This window comes from Vipera ursinii (genome assembly GCF_947247035.1).
Source record: "Vipera ursinii genome assembly, chromosome: 1".
NCBI classification, from domain to species: domain Eukaryota; kingdom Metazoa; phylum Chordata; class Lepidosauria; order Squamata; family Viperidae; genus Vipera; species Vipera ursinii.
The window spans coordinates 283,206,583-283,223,017 of NC_139512.1; the positions used below are offsets into that span (position 1 = coordinate 283,206,583).

Genomic DNA, 16,435 nt, shown 5'->3' on the forward strand with positions numbered 1-16,435 from the left:
CTATTAATATATTATGGTAGTATAAAAATTAATTATTATTTACTGTTAATTAACCACCATTTAGGACAGGAAGGCCTGGAGGAACATTGTCCATAGGGTCGCGATGGGTCGGACACGACTTCGCAACTAACAACAACAAAAACCACCATTTTGTTTGTTTTTTTTCAAAATTTATGAACCAAGACAACATGCTGTACACTAGGTACTAAGGATTGTTATTATAAAAAAAAATCAATATTTTTTTTTTTAAAAAAAGTCTTCCTAGGGCAAATATTACTTATGTTGGTTTTAGCCCATAATTGAATTTTTAGACATTTCTATGGAAAAGCATGAACGGCACTTCTTGGTTGATAACCTGAATTCCCTACAACTGGGTTTGCCTAACATGCTAAGCCCTGTAACTCTCATTGGGTTGCAGAAACCCAATTGACATATTATTTACATTGTTGTTCTAGTTCTGGCAATTCTGTAAACTGTGGTTTAGTTTACTAAGATAAGCATGCCTTTATGTACATAGCCTGTATCTACAGTATTGCCTAGTCAACATATGCAAGTTCAGTTAACCTTTAGTTAATTGTATATGCCTGTATGAAAAATCATTTTGCAATCACAAGTTATGGTTTTTGTTGCAGTCAAGCAAACTACACAATATGCATTTAAAATATATTGTGGGCTTGTGATACACTTGTCTGGTAAACAGAGTGTGTGTGTGTATGTCTTTTTTTTCTTTTTCTTTTAATGACTGCATGCTTAGTAGCTTTGGGCATGTGCCACTTCTTGGGGAAGGCACTGGGTGGGGCATCTTTACCAGCCAGCCCCACCTTTGGTATGTTGGCTGCTTTGAACTGATTCTTCATTCTCTTTTAACACTCCCTTGTTTGACTTCAAGGTAAATGAGCCTCCCACAAGTCGTGTGTCCACGGCATTTCCCATTGTTCTCTGCTATACTGTATTTACTCTGAAATTCCAAGCATCTTTTGCCTTCCTTCTATACCTTGTCAGTACTTGTCTTGTTCTCGACAGCTAAAAACATCATTGTTGGGATTTTTTATTTTTATTTTTTAATTTGGCAGTTCTATCTGCTCTGTCAAACAAAGAATTTGAGTGTCATGTATCTGCATCATGTAAGAAAAAGACCCAGGGTTGTAATTAAAACAATGTGGCCTTTTAATTTAATTGTGTTTTTTTGGGGGGTGGGGGGGTAGAGAAGCATGTGTCATACAGCCAAAGACTTTACATTACAGAGCTGTTAACTGCCTGACTTTATGGCCTTAAGTGTAGGTAAAGCAAATAGAATGAGAACATGTAATGTTGACATATTTTATTGGTACATTTATGAGCACTTTTTAGATAGGCTTACAAATTGCTCGGAAGCAGCTGTTCCTGGATAACCGTTCCTAAAGTCTGTATACGTGATGCCTCCTACTGAAATCAGAAAGCTGTGAACAATTTTCTTCCCCTCACATTTCAAATTTGCTATTGTGATTGTAAATGAAAAATCATCAAATAATGATGGCAATAAGTCAACAACAAAACATCATCAAGTATGCCTGTGCAATTTCTGTCTTATTCCGACAGGGAATTGGGGCTAAAATGCTTCTGTTTTCAGCACAATAATTACATAATCAAGTATTGTGAATTTGTATTCCACAAGAGAAATTATAGAAATCATGTAAATATTTACAGAAATCAATATCTATGAAGTACCATGCTAAAACCAATATAAAAATGAATACCTAAGATTAAAATTGCTTAATATGTTTCATTGAAAAGAGAATTATCCTAAATTTAAGATAGCTAAAAAGAAATATTGCACTTTTATCTGCCTTCATCACTACATTCTATACATTAACTAACTAAATAAGTAAAGAAATACATTCAAATAAATACGCATATTCTCAGTAAGTGTAAGGCAATCTTCCTTTTTTAAGTGCAGTATCATCATTCTTAGCTTAACTTTGGTTTTTCCTTCTACTGTCCCTAACAGAAGACTAAAGCATATTCAAATTTATTTAGACATCCTACTAAAACGTGAGAATAATTCATTGTTTTGCCTTACTGTGGTGAGCAACTTTAGACATCGTGGTTTGTAAATCATGAATTTTGGAAGAGCATTTACATGTAAAACCAGTGTTACGGCATAAGGTAACATAACTAAATAATAACATGTCTTATAATTCTAATAATAATTATACTAATATTCATATGTTAAGTGAAACCTTTTAGTCCCATATTTATTCTGTATATAATCAATCCATCTTCTCCACTCCAGTATATATCTCTATTGCGATTGTTCTTTCAAATATGCTGAAATTTTTGCCATTTCTGCCAAGTTTAAAACTTTTAAAGTCCATTCTTCTATAGTAGGCAATTCCTCCTTCTTCCAATATTGCGATACCAAAAGACTTGCTGCCGTTATTAAATGCAACATCAATTTAGTCTCTATCACAGTACAATCTGTAATAATACCCAACAAAAATAACTGTGGAGAAAACCTTTATCTTTTTCTTAAATATCTTCTGCATATTCCACCAAATTTTAATCCAAAAAACTTTAACCTTTTTACAAGTCCACCATATATGATAATACATTGCATCATCACAACCATACCTCCAACATTTAGGCTGATAATTTGGATACATACATGCTATTTTTTTAGGATCTAAATGCCATCTATAAAACATTTTATAAAAGTTCTCTCTTAAGTTATGTGCCTGTGTAAATTTTACATTTCTGACCCAGATTTTTTCCCAAGTATCCATTGTAATTGGCTCTTGAATATTCTGGGCCCATTTTATCATACAATCTTTAACAAGTTCCGTTTCAGAATCTATTTCTATCAATGCATTATATATCCTTTTTATGTGTGCTTGACTTTGATCTCTAATTTGTTTTACCAAATTTACAACTGATATTGAGATGCCAATTTTCTGATCTTCTTTCCATCTAGCTTGTATCTGGCCATACTGAAACCAAGTTTGTACTATTTTTTCCTCTTTTAAAATATTAAATGGCTTTAATTGCCATACATTCCTTTCCGGTCTAAGGATATCTTTATATGTAGTTACATCATGTTTAAATCCCACATTTATATTTTCTATCGCATGTTTAGGTATTGCCCAAATTGGTATTTTATAACTTAACTTATATCGATATTTTTTCCAAACTCGCAACAGGGCATACCTTAATATATGTGTCTTAAAAACATTATCCACCTTTTTATCATACAATAAATAAGCATGCCAGCCATATAACAAATCACACCCCTCAATATTCAATAATCTCCCTTCTGTTAAATTAAACCAATTACTAATTGATGATAAAGCCTCATAATATAATTTAAGATTGGGCACTTTAAGACCACCTCTTTCACGTATATCTTGCATTATCTTAAATTTAACTCTCGGTCTTTTCCCTGCCCAAATAAATTTATTGATACCTCTCTGCCATTCCTCTAATTCCTGACTCAGGAATTCTGGAAGTTGAAGTCCATGAGTCATAAAAGAGCTGAGGTTGCCTACCCCTGGTACAGTGCATCCCTTATATTTGCTTTCTAGGGGAGCAGATACTATTTTGCATTCTATGCCTAGGCTCTGAAGTGTATTTCAACAAATGCAGAGGGATAAGTTTGCTCACTGGAGTAATTCATTTGCCAGGTAATGGTGGGCTTAGCTAATCAGAAGCAAGTTCCATTTTGTTTAGTTAGACTTACTCCCAGTTCAATGTATTATTGAACTAGGAAGAAAGTTCTGTTGAGCTACAAGGTTTATTATAAGTAAAGTTTACTATAAGATTTAAGATTACATTCACAAACCTGGCAGGACATATGTCAGCTTTTTCTATTTGTCAACTCCCATCAATTAAAAATATGGAGAAGGCTAGCTTCCAAAAACTAGTACTTAACTGATGGATACAATTAACAACTGCATATCAGTTGGCATTGCCTGTTAAATATTATACCAACTTCTGGTATATAGTGACTAGGTAGTTGAGAATCTGAAATACATTCTTTCTGTAGGCTAATCAGAAAAGGGTTGGATAAAGAGAGAAGATAGCATTTATTGGGCTAATATCTACTGCACCAGCAGTGACCTGTTCTTGGCAGGTGTGGTATGGGGGAAGGGAGCCAGTAGTAAGCAAGTCACAGCAGGCACACCTGCTTGACATCTGCTCTTGCATTCTTCTGCACCTGTCTTCCTATCTTTGTTACACAAGAGCAGGAATGCAAATCTTCACATCTGCCTATGCTTGAGGTGGAGTGATAGTGTAGAAGCCTAGCGGTGAAACTCAAGAATTTGAAGAATATTGCATGGCACATTGTACATATTTACTGGCAGAGTTTCTGTGCTGACAGTCAAAAAACTCAAAGTGCATAACTTTGGATTTTACAACTTAAAACAATGATATAATCCTAGCAATAATTAAAATTAAAGTCGGAGAACACATTTGCTAAATATTCAGTGAGGACTGAAAACATTCCTATGACAACTATCCCCATTCCAGTTGCAGTTACTTGGACTATGACTTTATATTATAGGAAAGCATAGGAAAATACATATGAAAGCATTCTTTCATGTTCCATATCAGTCATGGGCACAACATCTGAAGTTAGGCGTATTGTCAGGTAAGACTGTGCTAGCCTAACCACAAGGTTTTGTGAATTGGGTTGAACTGAAATCAGAAGATTAATTAGCTGTCTCTAAGGGCAATATTGCTGCTATTACATCTACACTCAGACTATCCCTATACGATATTCCTGTACTATCAAGCCTCTATTGTCTAGTCCAGGGGTAGGCAACCTTGGCTCTTTTATGATTTGTGGAGTTCAAGCTGGCTGAGAAATTCTGGGAGTTGAAGTCCACAAGTCTTAAAGTTGCCAAGGTTGGAGAGCCCTGTTGTGAGTGATCCATTTTTTTTCCCTTGGGAGGAATTTTTTCACCCTATTTACCTGGTCTCAACCAGTTAATTACTGGTAGTTATTATTAATAACTGCCACCACTTGGTAGGAGTTTAGCATTCTGTTCCTTTTGTGTTAATGTCTTCCTCAATCCAAGTGCCATAACAGCCTGTCCCATGGTCACAAATATTAGGTAAAGTGCTTACTTGTAAATTTGCCGACTTGTTATTATTTCATTTTCAACATTCCTAGGGTTGGTTTTTTTTTTAATGTACTGTAAAGATGATGGCACAACAGCCAGGAAGCATTTGAGGTTTTCAATCCTTTTGTTTGCATTCTTCTCTAAACCCCAACATCTATGTAGCTCCCACTCTCAGTAACTTCTCATATATATTTTTTTCGCTAGCAGATGACTATGCACAAATACATTGTTTTTGTTAAGAAATAAGGACAGAGTGCTAGCATTTTCTTTTCTTTCTATGCAAAGTGAAAATGAAATGTTTATTACTCCATGATTGATGGCATCTCAGGAGGCAAGATACTGATTTGATTATACTTTTTTGTGTTTTTCTGTTGGCCAGCTGGAGTGGGTAAACACCGATTGGTTCATGGTGTTCTCTGTGTTTCAAGGTCAGGAGAAGGGAAAATGGTTGCAGATCAGTTTCAAACTACTTTGTGAAAGATTGAAAAGTGAAGAGTTTGGTGGTGTGGAACTGCCCTAGGTCAAAATAAGGAAAAGGAATTATTTATATGCCTCCATTTCAGACTATTGTTGCAGGAGTGAAACATATTTCAGTGTATGAAACATATTGTTTTATTTTTTTCATTCATGATTGTATTAGTAGTGTATGGATGGTTGCTGCTTAGTCAATTGACATTTCCTCTACCATTTTAAATCTAACTCAGAGGATGCAATGTGAAGAAAAGATATTTATGGCTTTCTTTATCTCAGGATTTATTTCAGTGGACAGCATAGCCTGTTCCAAGCCTCCATTACAGCCCATCAGAGGCATTCAAGCCTTTTAAACTTCCCAATCTGCTTCCCACATATTCTTCCATGAATGTTGTGCTCCCCACAACCTGGTAAAGGTTTGTTTATAATGTTTGGCATATATACTGCTCAAAAAATAAAGGGAACACTTAAACAACACAGTGGACTGTATTTAATAGTAGGATGTCTTATTTTCTGTACCCTTTTTTTTGAGCAGTATACAAAGGTAGAGGGATGCATCTTTTGCCCCTCCTGTTAGTTTTTTTTTTCTTCGCCGAATATTTATGACTTTGTGGAGAAGAAGTAGAATGTTCATGTATGAAGTGCTACTATAAATCTCTGTACTCTAGAAGCCCACCCCATCACGAAATAGTAACGAAAATGTAAAAGATTTTTGCCCATTACAGAACACAGAACTCTAGTGATAGATGTGAGAGGGAGGGAGGGAGAGAGAGAGAGAGAAAGAGAAAGAGATGGTAAAGGTAAAAGTAAAGGATCCCCCGCACATGCGTGCTAGTCGTTTCCAACTCTAGGGGCCGGTGCTCATCTCCGTTTCAAAGCCGAAGAGCCAGCGTTTGTCCGAGGACGTCTCCATGGTCATGTGGCTGGCATGACTAGATGCCAAAGGCGCACGGAACGCTGTTACCTTCCCACCGTAGTGGTCCCTATTTTTCTATTTGCCGGGTTTTTTTTACGTGCTTTCGAACTGCTAGGTTGGCAGAAGCTGGGACGAGTAACAGGCACTCACTCTGTACTCGGGATTCGACCCGCCAAACTGTCGACCTTCTGATCGACAAGCTCAGCATCCTAACCCACTGAGCCACCGTGTCCCTTAAAGAGATGGTAGCTTAGTTAAAAAGTTGAGAGAGTGTATTGATTGATGATGATGATAGAGGGAGAGAAGTGGGGTGAGAGAGAGAGAGATTATAGATTTAGCCACCCTTGAGACTAAAAGACACCTAAGGACATAAGTCTGTCTGATCCAAGCAACATTGGTTCCCTGTTCATCAACTTCAGCCCTTACAGTATGGCTATATAAGAGCAGGGGAGGATGACAAAGGGAGGGAAGCAGATTGAGTGGCCCCACTCACTGTATCACCTACAGATGGCTCTAGACATGTTCCACCCCAAGGGGATAGAAAGTTGTCCATATCATGAACATAACTATGATATTCAATGCCATCCTGCTTTTTTAAAATTCCTATTGAATTTAAAAGTGAATACTAGCATCTTAAATTGTAGGTCTTTAATTTCATGCATTATGTGATCCTTGTACCTGTACCAGCTAGCTGCCATATTTTGCATTATGTGATTCCTAAACACTTTTCAATGGTAACCCGTTGCAGTAATAAAGAGTGTTGTTACCATAGTGGATGAAGAGTGCAGAAGCACTGTTAACTACAGTTGCTTCTTATGAATCCAGTATTAGCTAAGGATCAGGGAACACACTCCCACACTTCGGATCTCTTCCTTCCTGTTGATCCTCAGTCCTACCAATACCTGCTTTCAATAATACATTGAAACCAATTTACAGCTAGTCCTTGACTTACAATCATGCATTTAGTAACTTCTCAAAGTTACAACAGCACTGAAAAAAGTGGCTTATGACTGTTTTTCACATTTGCAACTGTTGCAGCATCCCCCATGGTCACAGGTCTGCAACCCGCGGCTCCAGAGCCGCATGCGGCTCCCAGTCCTCTGCCATGTGCAGTCCAAAAAAAAAAAGTGGGACTAAAAAAGTTCAACCAATCAATTCAAATATGCAGGGTAGGTGCATATCTTGCCTTGGCTCCACTGTTCAGTCAAACCCTGTTCTGCGCATGCGGGGATGTACGCACATGCGCACACATTTTTTGCAGCTCCCAGCTTTTCCTTTTGTGAGGGAACCGGTTCCGAGTGGCTCTTTCACTGTTTCAGGTTGCTGACCCCTGCCCATGGTCAAGTGATGATCAACCTTTTGCAACATTCTGACAAGCAAAGTCAATGGGGAAACCAGATTCATTTAACAGCCGTGTTACTAACAACTACATTGATTCGCTTAACAGCGGTGGCAAGAGAGGTCGTACAATGGGGCAAAACTCACTTAACAACTGTCTCGCTTAGCAATGGAAGTTTGGGGCTCAATTGTGGTTGTGGTCATAAGTCAAGGACTATCTGTATAGAGTATTTGTATTGCTCTATAATGTTGCTAATATGATTTTTTTTAAAAAAAAGTTTTCTACTTTGAACTCTAGTTTTTAATTTTGTCTTCTCTACTTATGTTTGCAAACGTAGGTATGAAATGTAGGCATGGTCCATTGACAATGCTAAATATGTAGCATTAGAGCTAAACCCTATTTTTTTTTAAAAAAATTGAAGCGGCATCAGAAAAGCAAAAGCTTCAATTTTTGAGTTTCAGAAAACAAATACATAAATCTGTTATTATGTGTTCTTTGCAATAACAAAATAGCTTTTGTTTAGCAGGCTTGAGTTCCAGCATACATAACAAACAGCCCTGTCAAATTAGGATATTCTGTTCCTTATTTGAGAAGGAGGGGAAGGGACGTTAGTGAGAGTGGCCTTCCTGAAATACATGTAGTGACATCCTAGCATTAGACTAGAATTGAAAATTGGGGATTTGTCATTTCTGCATCAGTTTTGTCTGATCTGGGTGCCCTCCAATGTATGAATTTTAATTTCTAGAATTCTTGGTAACAGCCATACTGGCTGGGGGATTCTGAGAGTTCATACATCTGCAGCGCCCCTTTAGGAAGGCTTTATACATATACATATACATATGCATACACACACAAACACACAAACTTTATTAAATACTAAGCTTTCCTCAAACCACTGTTGACGTTATCAAAGTGTGATAACATCTAAAGGTCTACAAGAATATAATAGCTGTAAGAAAACATACACACACTCACACACACTATATGAGATTCAAGGGAACTGATTTTTTAAAAAAATGTCTATGCAGTTCTCATTTAGAACATAATTTAGCATATATATTGCAATCTCCATTGTGTTCACTGGGGGAGAAAATGTTCTCAATTTGTGCTGATCAGCAGCTCACCCAAATGGTAGGTGACATGTGGCTTCCTCTTTTTCTCAAGTCAAAAGGGGCCTATTCCTGCTGTAATTTGAATATTCCACTTGCCATCTACTGATTTTCTACATCACCTTTGGTCAAAACAGGAGTACAGGAAACTTCTGGGGCTTGGTTCAAACAGAAATCCCTTTGAACTTTGGAAAGGAATTTAATTGGCTTGAGTTTGATGAATAAACATGGCTTTATTTGTAGTGAGTTCCTTGGTCTGTTTTGATTTTTGAATTCTTCGTTGGGACACTGAAATGTAAAGCGATATTGGGTTGTCTGTTTAGGTTCATTCTGAGCCTCAGCTTACAGTAAATATGAGTTTTGTCCTACCAAAGTATCACTTTACACAAATCTGCCTTTGTGAAGCTCAGCAAATAAACCTTTCTAGCATATAAACCCCAAACTGCTGATTTGTTTACTGTTAAATATTTACTGTGATGCATTATGGAACTGGTTATTCTAGTTTGTCTCTTCTAGCCAATGCTGTAGTTTTAAGACCTTTCTTATTTTTAGCCCTCTTGTCTGGGCTACTTCTTTGATTAGGCAGGAAGGACTAACCTGAGCTCTAATCTTTAACACACACATAATATAACTGTATTTTCAAGATAAATAGCACTGCATTCTGGTGGAAAAGGGGAACACAGAACTATAATATTCTGTATGTTTGATTGATGTCATTTAAAATGACTGAAGGGAACTGAACTTACCACCTCTTTGGAGGAGTGGGCAAGAAAATATATATTCGGAGCCTTTAAGTTTCCATGGTTTTAGACAATTGGTAGGAAGAAAACAATTATTTTAAGATATTACAGATCTTTCTGCACAAAGTGAATTAATTTTACTAGACTGCCCAAAGCAAATGAACAGTACCTGAAAGCTTTCTATAATCATATCCTTGCTTCAGCATTCTCCTTTGTTAACATGCTCATAATAAATTAAATTCAATATGTTCTTTTGCTAGATAATTTTGTAAGGTAACATTAAATTGTCTACCTAGGGAGTTTCATAGCTAAACAAGCATCTTAATCCATTTATTGGTAATCAGAATTCAGTTCTGCCAGCCATACCATGCTAGTGCTGTCAATAACCTTAAAATTGTATTTGTTTGTAGTACAAGTTCTTGTAGGGCTTATCATACTATCATTGTCTGATTGTGTTGTGTTGTCTGGAAACGGCTTCTACATGTACCATTCTGGGTTAATACAAACTTTTATTTGCCAGGTAGATGGGTCTGTGTCACTACTACATTTGGAAACAGCCATATATTCTGTGGTTTTATTAAAAATCCTCCCATACTAACATCCAGACAACTAGAGAATAGGGGCATAGGCCATATGTCATATTGGCCTACATATGTCATAGGACATACTGTAACAACAAACAGGGGTTCCTACTAATACCAGTGAATCTGATTGGAAGCCCACAAACAAGACATGACCACAATGGCAGTTTCAAGGCCATGTTCCCTAGCAGTTCTTCACCAAATGCGGATAGACTACAGGTCTGGATGGTTGTAACATCCTAGAGTTCTTAAATTGGATGGATGGATGGACAGACGGACAAATGGATGGATGATAAATTTCCTTCCTTAGTAGCCTGGAAATTCTATGTGATGTATTCCAACTGTATCCAGGATGCAGGGTGATACTGGGAACCATGGAATTCATGCTTGATGGAGGAAGCCAGTAAGACACATTTTTATATTTCTTCCAGATCTTGTTGCAGAACATGGAACTACTGCATTTTTCTTTCATGCAAGCCATCAATGTATTGTATTAAATGTAAAAAAACTACCATTCTTACCTACAGGAACCATATTAATTCCCATTAATTGCTGGTCTCCCTTTCTCTTTTTAACAGCTTGCCCAAATTGATTCAAGAGCAGTACAGCTTGGTTCTCTCTTTGTCCGGGGCCTAGGTATGCTGGTGATGGCCAATAGCGCCTGTGGTTTCCCCTTTCGAATGGAAGACTTGATGCCATGGCATATATTTGATGGAAAACTTTTTCAGGAGAAATACCACCAAGTTCATAGAGGATGCCCTTTAGATCAGCTCCTGGAACACAATGCAAGTATACAGTTTTGGTTTTAGGTTGAGTAAAACCTTTTTGTACTTAAAAAGGTCAGTAAAATGTGTGTGTGTGTGTGTGTGTTATGTATATGTTACATTTAGCCCCTGCAGTCTCCCAGACTTTCCTGTCTAATGTTTGGTTAATGTGGAGAAATGGACTCAGCTCTAGTAATAATTAGAGTTGACATAATGAATTCAGTATGACATAGGTTTGTCACAATCTTCTCTAAGCATTACTAATCATGATTCTAGTTTTAGAAGTGCTGTACAGTCATGGATTATTTGTAATCTCTTCAGATACTTCAAAAAGTATTCTATGTTTATAATGGAAGGACTAGATCAGCATTTCTCAACCATGGCAACTACAAAATGTTTGGACTTCAATTCCCAGGATTTTGGGAATTGAAGTCCAGATATCCTAAAGTGTCTAAGATCAAGAAACACTGGACTATATAAATACTGGAATGTTGATGCAAGGACAACTGTCCACTAGAGAGCTGATATATTGCTATTTCAATGTGTTTCATAAAAATGAACAAAACACTTCTACAGTATATGAAATAACACTTGAAAAGCGCAGGCTTTTATAAATTAAAACTAGCCTTTTAAGTTAGCAGAGGCTTTATGCACAGAGTTCTAAATCATGATTCAGTAGTTGCTGAATGAATCTAAGATTCATGCTCACCATTTCAATCTTTTCCTTGTTCATAAGGAAGATTAAAAAACTGTTGGGTTTTGATTCATTCATAATTGGACAATAAGCCATTTTTTAAATGAAGCCATACCTGGAATTGGAAAAGTAGACAAGCTGCTTTAGTCTAATTCAGTGTTTCTCAACCTTGGGAACATTTAAGCTAGATGGACTTGAACGCCCATGTTGGCTGAAGAAGTCCATCCATCTTAAAAATTGTCAACATTGAGAAAGCCTTGTGTAACCATATTTTATCCATCTCTTTGGATGGTCTAGGGATGGACTGGGTTACTAGCACATACTTTTATCATTAACATCTGAACCAAACCTTTATGATTTAATTTTAATTTGCCTCAAAAGAAATGAAAATTTCTCAGTTACCAATACTACTTCACCTACAGGAATTACGATGCACAAAGTTTCAGAATCTGATGGACCTTATCTGCAAAGTAAGCTCAGCAAACGGGAGGAAAATCCAGAGCAGACCACGACCAAGCAGCTTTACCACAGGTAGGTACTACCTGAATTCTTCAGAAATTTCACTGCGTGTGACTCATGAGAATTTATCCATCTTTGCCAAGATGTAAGATCCAATGGTACAAAGCTTCAGAGATAAAATGTTGATGTGCTGTAGTCCAATAGTATTTGTTATAAAAACAGAGTAATCATGGAAGAAGTAAATTGGAAATAAATGCCTTATTTGATTTCCTGTATCAGTAGAACTCCAACCAAAAGAATGAGGGAGCTCCATGTACGTGTGAGAACGTTCTTTCAGGAAAAGAGATATGCATTCTTCACGTAGGACAGGATGCACTCAGAATATACCAAATCCTGTTTATACAAGAAATTGATAAAATCTAATTTTGCTTGAAACATGTATAATAAACCTCACCTCTGTTGCTTCTATATGTTAAAGAGGTAGTAATTACATATGTTCCATATTTTTTCCATTCTAGCTTAAAAACCAGAATGCTTTCATCTACAGAAACTTCATTTTAAATGCAAATATGGGGCTATTTTTTTCATTAGTGTATTGTCACTGGCCAACATTTTCTTTAGGGAAGCCTGGAAGAGGCAGAAGTTCTCACTGGAGGCCCCTGAACAGAAGAAATCCGTCTCCTTGTCATCAGCCCCAGTTCAGGGAAAGCCAGTGGACAGGGCCTCAACAATCTGGTTCCTTCTCTGAATTTCAGCCTTCAGGTAGGTAGGTAAGTAAATAAATAAATAAATAAATAAATAAATAAATAAATAAATAAATAAATAAATAAATAAATATTGCACATTTTACAACTGAAATAATTTTGAAATTATTTACTTAGTTTTTTTCACCTCACTTTTTTTTTAAGTTAAAGTATGAGTCATGGTCTTGATCGTAACCCTGAGAGTGGTCAATTGATTTTTATACAGTGAAAATAGTGAGTAAACAAGAAGAGGGCTTATTTTAATTATGAGGCAAAGCTAACTTTTCTAAGAACGACAGAAAAAAATAACCATGTCAAAACAAAGTTATCTTACTGCAGCATATCTTTCTTTCTCATGTATCAGCAGGATTTCCCTGTTTAAGCAAAGACATTCTGTGTTTGTTTTGTATCCAATTCTTAAGGAATTTCACTAGCCAGCCCACCAATTGCCTGTCTTCTCTTGTCCTTATTTGTTCCTCAGATCAGTAAAGCTTTTGTCCAGAATCTCTGTTGAATGGTTCTTGGACATACTTGAAAGTGAGCTCTGAATTGCAATAAAGGCGGTTCCCACTTTCAAGCTTGAGTTTTCTTCAGTTTTTCAATGGGACAATTAAAATATCACACTTAATTGTCTGCAATTTGGCTCTGTAATTGTCTGTGGTTGGCAGCCTTATATTAGTCCTCTTAAAACATCAAGCTTAGAGCATCTGTTAATTTATCAGCTGAAATGACAAAAGTGTGATTTACCATTTTAAACAACGGTCTGATCAAGTCTCTCTCTAGCACTTCTTAGCTGTTTGAGAGAGAGGTGCAGTGGCAGAATAGGATATTAGTGAAAAGATTTTATATATATATAAATATATATAAAGATTTTATATATAACTATATATATATAGTAACATTAGGAAGGCTTTTTAATGGATGTCGCTTTTTAGCTTAACCTGCTTCCAAGCTCCTTGGAAAAGTAATAGAATTCATCCGAGACTTCCCAACTACTTTACCACACTCAAATCATTTTGAAGACAGATGATCCCTCTGCAATATTTTTGATACACATTTATCATACTTTTTGAAACAAAAGCCACACTGATGGCTAATTCCAAGATTTACAGTGCCAATATACTTAGATGGCCCCAGAATGGAGAAGGGTGGTTTAGAGAATCTTGCCGGGTAAGAGAGAAAATACGTGTGGAATATTGGGTTTGTTGTTTGTTGTGTTACTTCTTCAATCTCTTTCTCCCTCCCTCCCCTAAAAATGAACATCCTTTTCTCAGATTATAGATCACGTGTTCCATGAAAAATTCTAAAATCTGTCCTTCCAGTTTCTTTTCCCACTCATGTCATTATAGTCCTGAGATGTTTTGTGACTGATGGGAAGGCTTCCAGTTACATATGAGGTAAAATAGCAGGGCCTGAAACAAAAATACCACATGGATCAAGAATAGACATCACTCTGAGCATTTTGAGGGACTGTCACTTCCTAAAATATAAGAAATAGTATTTGCAAAGTTCTAAAGAACATGTTTCTTTGCTTTTTGTGCATGTTATAAATTAATCTGTTCCCACACCTCAGGTTCACAATATAGACCAAGCCACCAATCCTTGAGGGGACAATTCCAATTTGTTCCTCGGTAAGTAGGTTTTGAAGAAACGGGATAAAGTAAGGAAAATTCTCTTTAACCTCTGTCTAAAGCCCCTGGGAGAGGTCATCTGTTGATTCAGGTGAGATGTCATCAGTGCTCTGATGATACTCAGCTGTACATCTTTACCTTGGGCCAAGCTGCAGATGCTATGAGAATCCTGACCTGGTAAATGGAGGCTGTTCAGAGCTGGGTGGAATAAAATACACTGAAAATGAACCCAAACATGATGGATGCCGTAACACCCGTGTTAAAAATGGTGACTTTTTTCAACACTGTTGTAACTTTGAGTGGTCACTAAACAAAGAGTTGTAAGTGGAGTATTATCTGTAGAGTTATCGTTTGTACAGAAGGGATCTCTGCCAGCTCCAGTGATAACTCTTGAAAGTGGTGGGGGGACACTTCCCCAAATCAGCAAATCCATGACTTCCTCCTGAAGTAATTACTGTTACTAGATAACTATATGGAGGCTGTGGCCCAGGAACCTTAACCCAGCTTGAGGAGGGAGTGAGAGGTCCTAGCCATAGTAACCCATACCTTTATCCTTACTTGTTGGTTTACGCTGTGCTCAGAAGACCATTCAGAAACTGGCAGAAGTACTAACTATGGTACTTCCTATATTAGAGAATCAAAAATCACTAGAATCATGTAGCATCTAATTGTACAGTCAATGCACTAATCAATAATTGGCTTGGCATCAAGGTGCTTACAGAACTGCCTTCACCTCACAGTGAGGCGGTCTGCCTGTTTCCCATTGCATCCATGCTGCCACCATATTTTTTTCATGGTCTCTCAGATATGCAGCTCACGGGCTGTTTTTTCAGTTGCAGCCCTAATGTCATGGACTAGGCTTCCCAATCTTGACAACTTTAAAATGCATGGACTTCAGCTTCCAGAATTTCCTTGTTGGCTCAGGAATTCTGGGAGTTGAAGTCCACACATCTAAAAAGATGCCAAGATTCGGAAACCCTGCTTTAGAGCAGAGTTTCTCAACCTCAGCAACTTGAAGATAAGTGGGTTGCAACTCCCAGTATTTCCCAGCAGCCAGTTGGTCCAGTTAAAGTGGTTGAGGTTGACAAACACTGCTCTAGGAATTTAATTTGGCTCCCTTGTTGTTGCCATTCAAGAGGTTTTCAAAATACCGGTAGCTCTTCCTGAATGTTTTTGAGGGGTGAATGGTCACCATTGTGCCCGTTGTATTATGGAAGATTTATCTCAATTGTGGTTGCTAAATGAGGATTATCTGCATTATTGTTTTGTTATCTGCATTATTGTTTTGTTATCTGCATTATTGTTTTGTTATCTCCCATAGAAGATGCAGAGGAGAGGTTCTCTCTTACTAGAATGAATTGTTCATTTTTCCTTCATAACTAATTTCTTTTCATTTTAGATGGCCAAGATGACACTCCTCAAGGCTATGAATGAATAAGATGAGTTTGAGCAGAGAAGTTCTGTTCTTATAATGTACAGAGTTAATTGTGTGAATAAATGAGGTTATTGATCGATTTGTTTTTATGATTTGTAAAGCATAATGAGGCACCATGTATCTTCCACAAAATAAAATGCCTTTCCCTTTAAAGTTGCATGTTCTCATGTAGTTGCACCATTGACAATAGGCTTTCTTTCTAAAGAAATAGTTTTCAAAAGCTACAACTCAAATATACAAGTAGAGGTGGTCCTTGACTTGCAATCATTCATTTAGTGACTGTTTGAAGTTACAACAGCACTGAAAAATGACTTACAACCAGTTTTCGTGCTTACGACTGTTTGCGCCGTCCCCACGGACACGTGATCAAAATTTCACCACTGGCAACACATGTATTTACAGCAATCAGGCTCTCCCGGATTCATAAGACTGCCATTTGGGATCTGTCCAGCCA

At 37.1% G+C, this 16,435-nt stretch overlaps 1 protein-coding gene across 3 annotated transcripts in view; it reads left to right on the forward strand.

Moving 5' to 3' along the window:
• The window catches only part of FAM120B (family with sequence similarity 120 member B), a 44,559-nt gene extending 28,502 nt beyond the window's left edge, over positions 1–16,057 (forward strand). For 2 of the 3 annotated variants that reach the window (XM_083352257.1, XM_083352256.1), the window contains exons 7-11: positions 10,834–11,040; positions 12,136–12,244; positions 12,794–12,934; positions 14,489–14,546; positions 15,946–16,057. In XM_083352257.1, coding sequence (XP_083208383.1) covers positions 10,834–11,040; positions 12,136–12,244; positions 12,794–12,934; positions 14,489–14,546; positions 15,946–15,958 — 528 coding nt within the window. In that variant the 3' untranslated portion in view covers positions 15,959–16,057. The remainder of the gene's footprint in view (positions 1–10,833; positions 11,041–12,135; positions 12,245–12,793; positions 12,935–14,488; positions 14,547–15,945) is intronic. The other variant, XM_083352258.1, reaches the window with a different exon arrangement.
• Positions 16,058–16,435: the final 378 nt, after the last annotated feature.